This window comes from Cyprinus carpio, chromosome A8 (assembly GCF_018340385.1).
Source record: "Cyprinus carpio isolate SPL01 chromosome A8, ASM1834038v1, whole genome shotgun sequence".
Taxonomy (NCBI): Eukaryota; Metazoa; Chordata; class Actinopteri; order Cypriniformes; family Cyprinidae; genus Cyprinus; species Cyprinus carpio.
Window position 1 is genome coordinate 14,431,168 of NC_056579.1, and position 13,260 is coordinate 14,444,427.

The window sequence follows — 13,260 nt, forward strand, 5'->3', positions numbered from 1 at the left end:
ACTTTTTTATCTTAAAATATCACAGAAAATTAGATTCTTCCCATATGACCCCTTAAATTTAAGTCATAATTCAAGAAAAAGTTAGTTCAGTTGCTTTGTATTAGGTTTACCACTTACATAAAGTCCAGTTCTCATTATTCTCTCTATTCTGAACGTTTGTCAGGCCCTTTTTTATAAAGCAGGCAGTCTGGTACTACCAAGTTTCTAGGTCGAGACAATCAGAGAGGCACTTGTTATGTGGATTAACATTTGTGAAGTGATCTGGGCGCCGGATGCTTCTCTAACCCTGCTCAAACACAGAAGTCCTGTGGGGGTCCGTGATCTCTGAAGGTGGTCAGGCAGGTTAATGGGAGTCAGACAGGTGACACTGGCTCTCGCGCTATGATAATGACATGGCTTTGTTCTGCCAATGGTAATGTCCCTTGACAGGAGCTCTCTCAGGCTGCAGAGGTCTCATCTAATCTCACCGCTGCGGTGCGCACCTAGTCACAATAATTTCTAGAACTGCCAAAAAAGAAAGAAAAAACACTAATTAGAAGTTGTTTAGCATTTAAACGCTGTAGAAGCAATTTTGGTTTTGGCAGCAGACAGTGTTGCCCCAGTATTCATTAGAGGAAGATGTGGATATTTTTTTATTTATTTACATTGTGATTAGTGACAGTGAGAAGTGCTGCGTATTTGCACATTTACTGATTGAACATGATCTGATTAGAAATGATCATTTATCATTAAGCTGAAGATGCGTTAGCAAATGGGAATAGATTTTTACATTTCAATATGTTTGTATCCAAGTATTGAAGATAAATGTTTTTTTTATACTGTTTCTCCATATAAACAGAAGGAGTAATGCTATTTTTAATCACTTTTTTTTTAATTCCAAAATAACTTGGATTGGTTTCAATTAGGTATCAATTAATTCCTTGAACCCAGGAGTTGAACCCATGACCTTGATGTTGCAAGAGCCATGCTTTACTGTATAAGCTACTGGAGCAATATTTACCAGTACATAATAAAAAATAGATTAGAATCAAAATAAATAATTGTACTTCAGTGAATGTTTCAGTGATATAGCCAGTTTTAACTGATTTATTGAATCAAGCTAACACCATTTTTGCAACTGAAATTTAAATCAGAGGCGATATTAAATATTAAAGGTAATATCCTTGGATTATGCTATAAGTGAGATACACATATAAATCTGTTCTTTGTGTGATCTGTCTTTAAACATAATTTCTCTGTGTGTGTTGTTTTTTGGGGTGCAGAGAGCAGATGTAGGTCTGTCAGCCCTGACCATCACTCCTGACCGGGAAAGCGTTGTAGACTTCACCACTCGCTACATGGACTACTCCGTCGGTGTGTTGCTGAGGAAGGCAGAGAGGACGGTGGATATGTTTGCGTGCCTGGCCCCTTTCGACTTATCTCTGTGGGCTTGTATAGCTGGCACAGTGCTGCTGGTGGGCACTCTGGTGTATCTCCTCAACTGGTTGAACCCTCCCAGACTGCCGATGGGCTCGGTCTCCTCCACAACCCTCTACAACTCCATGTGGTTTGTCTACGGCTCCTTCGTTCAGCAGGGTGAGTTTGTGCGTGAACGTATGATATGCTTTGTGTTGAAAGAAGAAAGGAGACTCAAGAGTGAGAAAAGGAGAGATATAGAGAACAGCAGGCCAGAGAGATAATTTTAAGTGCTCACTTTCTTTTTAAAGTGTGTCTGTGTGTAATGGTAGATGTGTGTGAGTGGTTTGTGCACCAAAGATTATATATGACAAAAGGAGAAAAATACAGAGAAAGAAGGAGTCAAGGGAAAGCTGAAATTATACGCAAATCACATCTGCACTTTCTGGTTTTCTTTCAAATTCTTAAAGGGTCAGAAGCTGTTTTTTGGACAAAAGATGGAAAAATCGAAAAGTGGGAGCAGGAAAGGGGAGGGGTAATCTTCAGAAATGGGAAACAAGAAAAAAGTAAGTTGAGGGAAACCGCGTCAGTTGCTGTCAGGGTTTTCTATCCTCGACATGTTGAGCAAACATCAATTGATGTCATTAATTACCAGCAATATTTTGGCATGTTTTGCTACAGACTGTTTGTGAAAGCGCAAAGGCCAATTCCAGTGTTACGGATGTGACATTTGCAGTCACAATGGGAAATGGAGCTTCTGAAAGTACTAATTGTAGCAAACCACTTGTATGCTTTTTTCTAAACCCCTGCAGATCTCGCTGCGGATTTGCTTTCTTATTTTAGAGAGATTAACTTGTGGTATGGACAAAAATGAACATATATTGCTTGTATGTACTCTGTGATTTCCAGAATCCAATAACAACAATACCTGCAGAATGAAAGTTTGGCTGTCCATAGAACAGACTTTGTTTGTGATTACTTGTGATTATTGTCTTTTTAGGGAAATATGGCCATGATTAGTTGTAAAAGCCTAAGCGGTTGTTCACATGGGAAGTTTTCTCAATCTGTGCTTTTATTTAAGGTTCATATGTGCCAGATTGATGTCCTTGACTATATGCATTACACAACTCTAAGTATACTGAATATGTTTGATATTTTGCTGTGTTTTCAGAACACATATTGTTTTCATTTGTCATGCATCTCCTAGCAACGAGTCTCATATTTCTGCATAAATCTGGTAGTGTGTTTCTCAGTTGTTTAGTATATGATGCCCAATTTTTCTTTCTAACCCTTTAAAAAATAGGCAAATACACAATGTCTATTGTTTTAACATCTGTTCTGATTTTAAACGTTGTGTTAAAACAAGCGAACAATCAGATGAACCTGGGACGGGATAAGTATTTTGAGCTAGTGTTTACATTACATGTAAACAGTGAAAAACAAATGACAAATGGTATATAGGAGAAAATGTGCATATATGTGTGCCTTCGGCTCAGTTTCGTTTTGTTTCCTATTGATATTTTTAAACACAAGAATGTGTCTTGTGAAAGTGGCCAAGTAGATGGTGTATAAACGTGACCATGTGAGATGCTTATTGAGAAGATAAAGTAAAAAAAATAATAATAATAACCATCCAACATGGCTTGCACACATTGTGTGGGGCATAAACAATAAAATTACCTTTAAAGATTCTATTACAAAACATTAATACAGTCAAATTGAGACCTAAACAAGGTTACGTTCCTTGGGTAAACACTTCATTATCCAATGGAAAGGTTGATGTTTGCACGGAATTGTACTTAACCAAAAACCAGTGAATTTACATGAGCTGGTTATAATGATGATGATTATAATAAGACAGCCTAATTGCTCCCTTGTATCTGGGTCCATTTCTGTTCTAATTGCAATATATGCTTCTTTTTGAAATGCGCTCATTATGGTGAGAAATCAGGTTATTAATGTGCTTTCATCAGACCACTGAATCGAGTTTGGTATCTTTTTAGGCTGAAATTGTTTTGATGGAGCTGATTACATGCTGTGGAATAGGCTACTGCACCAGAATCAAACCGAGACGCAAACGGATACGCACAATTGTGCTGTGTGCTTACATGCATTCCCCCAACCACTTAAAACATCACTATCATCCTTTGTCTTGCAGCCCTATTTGATGTTTTGCAGAGAGCTGGTTGTACAAATACACCCAATCTTTAAAACAAGAGCGAAGGGAAAGGGGAGAGAAGGGACGTAGCTAGAATGGCATAGCTGGAGTCGTTCTCTTTGATGAGTCACTTTCATCTGCCTCACAAAGACGTATGCCTCTCTCCTCTGATGCTTCTTGACTTTTTGTTTTTTATATATCCCCCTTAAATAAATATAATATTCACATTCATTTCTTTGCTGTCTTTCTGTATATCTTATACAGAGAGAATTAATTGCCATGAGGATTACGTGTGAGCTATTTCAATGTGTTGGACCTTTGCAGTTCATATTAATATCAAAGGAACATTCTCAATTCAAAGTCAATTGACTCAGCTTGTGGCATAATGTAGATTACCACAAAAAAAAAAAAAAATAACAATAATAATAATTATAATAATTATACTGTTGAATGTTAAAATACTCAGTTTTCATAAATATAGATTTTTTTTTTTTTTTACTTTTTTTAAAAACATCTTTTAAATCCCAGAAGATTTTCCAAAATTTTCTTTATCTGTGTGCGTTTGTAAGTAAAAGGTTTAGATTTGTAATTAATGCCAAGCTCCCTGATGTCTTAAGCTTACTAAAGGAACCACATTAATTAACTGAGAAAAAGCATTTGAGCTATTAGATCTTTGAAGCCGACTGCTGTTCACTGTGTAACCTTTCTTACGTGTACTGTTGCTTTGGAATGAACTGTAATTCACTTTTTTTTTTCTTTTATAATGCCTTGTAATCTTTATAAGCATTTTAACTAACAGCACTTTTTACTGCACTGTATCACTATAGATACTGCAATGATTAGCTGTGCAAAATTTGACATCATTAGTATGCTTTATTAGAATCATATTTTTCTTTATTAAATTCATATACAGAATGGGCATGGGCAGCTATGGGAGGGGTTCCAAGGCTTAAGACCCAAATGTTTTTTTGTTTTTTTTTGTTTTTTTTGCCTCGTTTCCCACAATGTTTTCACAAATAAAATAATTTAAAGCTGCAAATTGTACTGGAAATCACATATTTGTAGTTGTAGTTCAGCAGAAAAATGAAAGCTCATTTAAATTACCGCTCAAGCCTTCTGTTGTGTCAACAACAACCCAAAAGAAATGGGTAGTTTTATTTATTTATTTTTTGCAAAACCTTATGGAAAATCCAATATTTATTTTTCACGAGCATCCATTTTAACAGCCTGCTAAATACTAAACATTTAAAAGCAGGACTTCTGAACCTTGGTCATACTGTATATAATGCTCAGACTATAAAAGTTCATCATATTGGATAAATAATATTATAAATTAGAATATTAAAAGCAGGTGTAACATCTTTTTTTTTTTTTTTACCTTATTCAGATAACATTTCTAGGCAAGGCAACATTTCTAATTTTTAATTTTTTAAGTTCTTCATCTAATATTTTATTTTATTTTAGGATTATTTTATTTAATTTAACGACACCACTCTGAAGCGCAACTGCACTGTGAGTTACAGTGCTGCCCACAAGGGGCCCACAACATTTACTATAAAATATACCATATTTCAATACTTCATCAAAGGATGGTCCCATAAGCATCCATAGACATCTGGGCAAAGTTCAGAATATCCTCTGACCCTGAAACATCCCTTAGGTTGATTAGGTTTGGTACAACTAATTAGTAGTGGTTTCTAAGGCATATACTTTCGTTAACGTTTGGGCACACGTACATTTTCTACAGAAAATATAAAAAATCTATTTTTCTTCCAAATAAAGTTTATCCACTGAAATAGGAAAGTCATGGTTATGTTTGATAGTAGATCTCAAGGGCGTTTTCTCTTGCGGTTCACAAGTCATCACAGCGATGGGTTAATTCGAAGTGCTGTGGCATCAGAAGAGAATGAGGTGAAATAGACTACAGGGAGGTGGAAAAAATAGAAAGAGGGATAGGTGACAGGTTCAATCATCCTACCTTTTGAGTGTCTTGCAATTAGATGAGTTTCTGTGGCACACCAATGCAAAACACAATTCAATATGTTCTCAGAAACACACACACACACACAAACATTCGGTTCTCTCTCCATTCCCCTTGTTTTGTGTTCACACATCTGTTTAACTGGACCCCCACTCCTCAAACAAACCCTTACATGCATACACACACTGAAAAGTGTGGCGTCACAATGAATATAAGGGCCACAGGCCCTTATCAGTGCTTTCATCTCAGCTCCTCTCTCTTATTCCTTTCATCTTCGTTCTGACTGAGCTCCCCCTCGTTCCACCATCAAGTCTGAAATATGAAAAGCGCATACTCCAACGTTGTAGATTTCACTCTCTTTTTTCAGCCGCGTCATACGTCAGTTTGTAGAGAGACATTATAATGGCTTTGAAGAACCCTGTTTTTGTCTGACACTTAGAGGAGAACAGAACAAGGGTTTTTTTTTTCTTTTCTTTTTTCTTTTTTTTTTCTTTCCATACCACATGTCCTTTGCCTTATCACTGACACACAGAGACCCAGCGCTGGGTTCCTCAGCATGGCGCAGGATTTGCTCTGACTACCATTAGCTTTAATCTGTACAACCATGGGCAAACCAGCACACAAACACCCTCAATGGCTTGCGGGTCTTCGTCATTCCAGCATTTGAGCTTACAGACGGGTTCTCACAGACGTGGACAGGAAAAGTCAAGCCCCAGATGACCCTTCAGTCAAAAATTAGGCAAACTGAGAAGACACACTGCAGGAACTGCATGAAATCCTGTCGCAAAGATCACCCTCCAGGGGCTGCAAGCTTTGAAATGTTTCAGAGGGGATTTTTTTCTTCTCCAGGGGTCTTCAGTTTCTTCAGGCCAAGGACCCCCTGTTGGGTATTACATAAAACTGGGAGTTGTGTTTTAAGCCTGGCCTAATAACATGCATTTAGTATCATATTAATGTATTTCCATATATTTTTAATGAATTTTACTATTATTTAATGTATTCCAAATCCACTAAAATGATCTTTAAAATTCATAGCCATTAACTTTTAATACATGTTAAAATATTTACTATATATTATTTATCTAGTATATTTTTAATCTATATACTGGCACACATTACAGTAAGTTTAAATTAAACAGAATTACTCAACATTAAGTATTATGAACTAACAATTAACTTTTTTACATTTATTACTCTAAGTTAATGCTATTTTTAATATACTATAGTTCATTGCCAATTTGTGTTCATTCATAATACAGTACATTCATGTTGATTTATCCAACTTGGAATGTTAAATATATTAGAAAATGTAGAAATTAACATTAACCAAGCTTAATTTAGTATTTTTCATTATAAGTTCACGATAATTATTGATACACTTTAATAATGAAATATATCTATACACTTTAATGTGGGAGGGACAATGACATTTTTTTATAAGGTGCCATTTGTTAACACTAATTAATGCATAACAAACATTAACATTAACTAAAAACTATTAATCTGTTAATATTAGTTAATAAAAAATACAACTGTTCATGTTAGCTAAGGTCCATTAAGTAATATTAAACAGATACATCTTTTAATTTGATTGAAATTTTGAAACATTGAAATTAACATTTAACTAAGAATAATAAATGATTTAGAATTATTTTCATTACACATTCATCTTGAGTTAACACAAACAGTGATTGGTGGACCTCCTGCTGTTGGAGACCTCAGGCACTGAGCAACACATCGCCTCCACTGACCTTCCTCTTTCCTGCACATGGAACTCCTCCAACCCTACTGTGCATAGAGAAGAGATCTAATGCATGCAATACTGGAGCATAACTCAGCACTATATAATTCATCGTGAATGTTTAAGGGAGATTAGTGTTTAATTGCAGTCCTTGCGGCGAATTGCCACTGGGATCCGAGATGTAAGCCACCGCACAGCAGTGCTTCCACAGTACACAGCTCCACATGCTATAAGCATAAATATGCTTTCACACAAAAAGAATCTGTGCACACATACACTCTGCCTGATGTAGAACACTCATGAGACACATGATAAAAGCTGTTTTACATGATATGTGCGAGTTCACACCTTATTTGTTTCAATAATGTTACAGTAATCACTTTTTTTAGCTGAGGAAGTAGTGGGTATCACTTGTGCTTTGCTTACAGTCTTGTCACACCTCTCAGGTTCACATACCATGTAATCTTTTAAGCACTATTACACAAGCTGTTGGAATAGCAACACAAGTTTGCTAGTTAGTTACACTACTGTTTAAATGTCTGGGGTTGGTACAATTTTTATAAATCCTTTTTAAAAAGTATCTTGTGCTCACCAAGGCTGCATTTAATTGATCAAAATACAGTGAAATCAGTAATAACTCTTTTCTCTTTTGATATATTTTTAAAATGCAATTTATTTCTGTAATGGCAAAGCTGAATTTTTAGCAGCCATTACTCCAGTCTTCAGTTTCACATGATACTTCAGAAATTCTTTTAATATGGTGACTAAGAAACATTTCTTATAATAATCAATGTTAAAAACAGTTATGTTGCTTAAGGTTTTTTTTTTTTTGTGGAAACAATTGTAATATTTTATCAGGTTGATCAGTTGAATGTGTCCTTGCTGTTTTGTTTTGTTTTTAATGCATCTTATAAACCCAAAAGGTTGGAACAGTAGTGTACTTTATTTTTGCTCTGGCAAAGAAAATAGTTCCAGACAAAGGCACAGCAGAATGTCAGTATGTGTGGAACAAAAACACTGTAATTTAAAGTTAGTTGTGTGTGTTTGAATATTATCAGCTCAGCTTTGTTTGACCACACTACACAATACTGCTTGTTACTAGAAAAGCTACTACTAATTACTTGAAAAACATCTGAACTACTTTTAATCTACTGAAAAATGAAGGTAAGTGTCGCTACTTTTTGTTCGTTTCTCCTCAGCATTGGTTAGGACACATAATCGTTGCATATACAGTATCAGCACACACGCAACCCTGCGGTTCTCTTCACTCCCAGTAGAGTCTCTTGTCAGGCCTGTTTCTGGTATAATTGGGGCATATCTATTTCAAGTGGATGCTGTTACACAGCTATGAGAGAATACAGTGGTGAGAAAAAAGATGAAAAGTGGAGAGCAGTTGACTGAAGCTGTTTGAGGGAGCCGAGACACAGGGAGCCCCACGCAGCCCATGCGAAAGATTACTCATTTCCAGCCTCACCTCACTTTTCTCCTTTCATTAGTCTGGCCGTTTAGACAGGCTGAGAGGTGCCGAGCCCCTCGGCTGCGTGGAGTCATAATTATTAGTGACACGCTCAGCCTGCCCTGCCTCCCCACTGACCTAATCCAGAGGAGTGTGGTGGGGAGGGCTGACTTGACCTGTCACACTGTATGACCATAAACCCATCTCACCACTGACATCTTATTTGTTTCACCTAATCAGACTGTGGGTGGCACTTCACAAAAGGTGGCACACAGGGAGCAAGGGGGCATAATTAGTTATTTTGCCTTCCCCTGCTGACAGAAGAGTAGAAGGGTCACTTCCGATTCATCAGTGTTTTAAGTTAGTTTAAGTTAGAAAGTTGTTTTCTGGCTTTAAAAGCCAAGACACAAGGATATGTTTTCTACGGCACATCCATGCAGCGAAGCTGACACAGAAGAGCGTACGCTGCTTGCATCCAGCAGATATTCTCCAAAAGAGACTCAGAGGAGACAAATTGTGGAATAAAGTCGTTATTTTTGTTTTATTCACATTTAGTTGAAATATATTATTAGTTTGTAACATTTTGAATGTTTTTACTGTCACTTTTGATCAAAATTATGTGTCCTTGCTAATTAAAAGTATTCATTTATTTAAAAAAAAAAAAAAATTATAAAATCTTGCTGCCCCAAACATGCAAAGAGTTCAGCTGGTCATCTGTTCATAGTCTCAGTACGTATACCAAATGTTTAATCTGCCTGACCCTTTTAAAGTTCAGAGTCAGACCTCAGATGTGTAAGTGTACTATGTGTAAGTGTTACTGTCACAAACCATGAATTATTCACTGTATTTTATTTTAGTTGAAAGTGTATGCCATTGGCAAAACTGGCTCTTGATGAATTCTGTCACATCAGCACTGTGTGACTAAGTGAATTACATCCAAACACCATCCAGGAAGATTGAAAATGGTCAGTGACAGCTGGCCTTTCTAGATAGATAATTTATCTGTCAATCATCTCTGCAATTATACTAGCGTTCACTCAGATGTGGGAGTGGAGAGTCAGGCGAACTCAACACTGTCTCTGTGCCTCCTTCTGAAAGGATCGTAAGCCCACCTCCACAGAGGGAGGACAGGAGCCTTTGTTTCATTCACACTTCGCTTCACACAGCCTTTCCCAGGCTTGGCGCTTGCAGGAAGAGCTGGGTGTGTTTGCTGTAACCTTGGGTTTTGAGGTTCATAATTCATTCTTCCCAACCAGAACATGAATGACACAAATGACTCATCATGATGAAATAATCAGACACTCTAAATGAAAACTCTTTTGAAATGAATTCATGAGGCCCTGCATCCCCTGCCCTCCAGTTTCTGATTAAATAAATTGAGAAAAATTGACAGTGACATCGAGGGGATTAAATATTAACCGCACACCGATTGACAGCGCAGACGCCTTGAACTTTAGGACACTAATTTGCACTGCCTTCTTAGGGGAAAAGCCCAAATAAGAATTTTGCTGAAATCTTTTAATACGACAGCTTCAACTGTTTTCTTCAATAGATACTTTAAGGTCTCTAAGTCACAAATAATTGTCTACATTGCAGTTTTAACCAGAGGCGGACTTAACCATTAGGCAAAGGTATTATTTTGGGGTGAACTAGTTTGCAATTTCATCACCACTAGCAGCACTAAATGCAATTGCAAAAATAATGGATCTCCAAAAAATTGTCTTCCATACTTTGGACAAACATTTAGTCCCAACTTACTTATATTGTAGTTGCCCCTGCACATGAAAATAGAACAGGAGACAATATTCTAGAAATATTTATCAAAAAGAAACTTTAAAAATGTGTTGGGCAGCTTGTTATATATGCTAAAGATCTTTATGGTGTCTGGGGAACTGTGAGATCCCGCATTACAGCAGTGCATGAAGCTATCAGCTTTTATTGGCATATGATTTCTTTTTCTAGTGGACTGCATGTCTACTGGCTCCTGTTTTCCCAGTCACATGTCTCTGCCAGAGCTGCTTGGAATGCTCTTGCAAACTGAGCAATGTTGAAAGCACCACAGAGCCACAGTGTTTACACTTTTCAGGGAAATCAGCCAGCTAATGACTTACTTAATGTCTCTGCACATTAGACTCTGATAGGAAGTACTTTAACATTTAAAAAATAAAACAGCATTTTTAAAGGACCTTTACAGAGCTTTTCCTAATCTATATTTATGTCCTACTTTTACACCAAAGTTTTTCTTTATGTGACATTGACAGGTGGTCATTTTTTATGCCATTTCAAGCTGGTGAAAAGTACCGCTTCATTTGCCAAAGGTACACTGAAGCATAGAATTGTGCAATGACAGCAAAGGATGGTGAGAGGAGCATGGGCATGCCCAAAATCCAGGCCATATCTGTATTTATTTAGAGCGTATATAAATCACAAGATAAAAGAGAATTAATGCTAGGCTTTTATATGGGTCCCTATGGACTAGTATAAAGAAAATGCCCCTAAAAAATAAACAAACAGCTTGGCTGATGAGTTTTGTGGCCTTTTCAGCATACATTAACACCTTTCCGATCTGTATTAAACATAATAACCAATGTTTCTCCTCAAGTGGGAAAATGAAGTAATTTTTCTTGTCGGTACAGACTCTGAAATTATATCACATTTATTGATTCTGAAAATTATAAACAAACCGGTGGAAGTAGAGTATATGCTGAATCAGTCATTCTTTCCTTCTTTCATTCTGCTGAAGTCATCAAAAAGTGAAAGAAAATTAGTGGGGGGGGGGTTCTCTCCAAATTTCTGATATTTGTATGCAGCTTCTGAGTAAACTGAAGTCCTCTACTTCTTTTTTAGAGAACTTCAATGACTTTTGATGAAAAGCAAGAGTGAGAGCATTTGTCCATAATGTAATTCACAGTCAATGCTCTCAACCATGCTTTTTTTTTTTTAAGACAAAGCTCCAGATGACTCGTCTCACATCCTCACGTCAGAGATGTGAATAATATCACACTAGATTATCTGGTTTGTTGTAGCCATGCATTATGTATTGCATCTCTTTCCTGAGTACCCACTACATGCATTGAAAGAGATCTCTTTTAGTGAAAGCTCACTTGTTTTTCCATGCATTTCAAGTGCCTATGCCTTTCTATTGCAGCATCCCTTTATTCTCACAATCATATAATTCCAAGCAAAGACAGAAATTCTGAAATTGCAATTTCATGAGAATATTAATTTGATGAGAAAAAATGTGACTTAATTTGGAAACAAAAGACATCTCTTATTTTTTTTTATGCCTTTGTTGTTTTAGCTTACAAGCAACAGGTATATGAGATATTAAATGCATGTCACATTTCAGGTCAGATCGCAATGTTTGTCAAAATATGATTTAATTATTTTTTAGGCCTAGTTTTTGAAAACTTACATATTGTGTGTGTGTGTGTGTGTATATGTATATATATATATATATATATATATATATATATATATATATATATATATATATATATGGGCATGTTCTACATATTCTGAGGCACAATAACAGTAATGATAATATTTCTTGACATAAATGTCTTTGGTACAGAATTGGAAACCACTTAAATATGTAATTCATGTTCTCTGAGGTGCTAGTCTCGAGCTGGATGACTATATCACTCCTGACAGTTTGCGTGGGTTAGCAGGTCAGCCATGTGTTTAGTACACAGCCGTGTCTAGATGTGAATGCTGTAACCTAACCATGAAGGGATTCTTATTTGAATAAGGTCAGATTTAGACTTGTCATCATATTAAAATACAGCCTAGAACATATTTAATTATAGTCTAAGCTCATTACAAAGTCTGTAACGGCACATATAGCCACACACTGGTGACTCAGTAATTATGCAAACACTTTCAAGTAGCCAAATCATGTACAAAGGGTGTTTGCATGTGTGCATTTTATCTGTGAAGGGGGCAACAGAAGGCAAACAACCCACAAGTTGACTTCTACTGCGTGAAGTACATCATGATACACTCCTACAATATCTAATGGAATTAATTCACATTATGAGCTCTCATATGGGATTACATATGGATTACTCAAGAAAATGTGCAGTGGATTCAAGTCGTCAATTTATAGACAGGCATCTTTGTGGGGCGTTTCATTAGCATAGTTCCAGGCTGAGGCGGTGGCACAGTGGAGAATCTGTTTTAAAGCTTAATTTTCCATTTTACTACATATCTTTAGGAGAAACAGAGATGATTTCATTATTTTGTGGTTGTGTGTGTCTGTAAGAAGAACATTTATATCTGTCTGGCCCTTTTCAGTATCTTGTAATATCCTGGATAAAACATAAGTTATCGGGGAGTATAAATGTAAACTTAATGCACTCTAACATAACATTCAACTAGATTTTGGCCTGCTCAGCTGGTGAAACAGTGATTTAGCTCTAAAAAGACAACACTAATGTGCACAATTTGCACAGATTGAACTTGACACATGCTGCGTTTTGCATTCCATGCAGTACCATCATAATTACAATACCTCCTAGCAAATCATG

At 36.5% G+C, this 13,260-nt stretch overlaps 1 protein-coding gene across 5 annotated transcripts in view; it reads left to right on the top strand.

Annotated features, from left to right (window-relative positions):
• Nucleotides 1-13,260, top strand: part of LOC109050830 (glutamate receptor ionotropic, delta-2-like) — a 367,305-nt gene that overhangs the window by 295,040 nt on the left and 59,005 nt on the right. For all 5 annotated transcript variants that reach the window (XR_006160661.1, XR_006160662.1, XM_042762408.1 and 2 more), the window contains exon 11: nucleotides 1,263-1,575. Coding sequence is in view for 3 of the 5 variants with exons in the window: in XM_042762408.1 (XP_042618342.1) it covers nucleotides 1,263-1,575 (313 nt within the window). In the remaining 2 variants the exon portion in view is untranslated. The remainder of the gene's footprint in view (nucleotides 1-1,262; nucleotides 1,576-13,260) is intronic.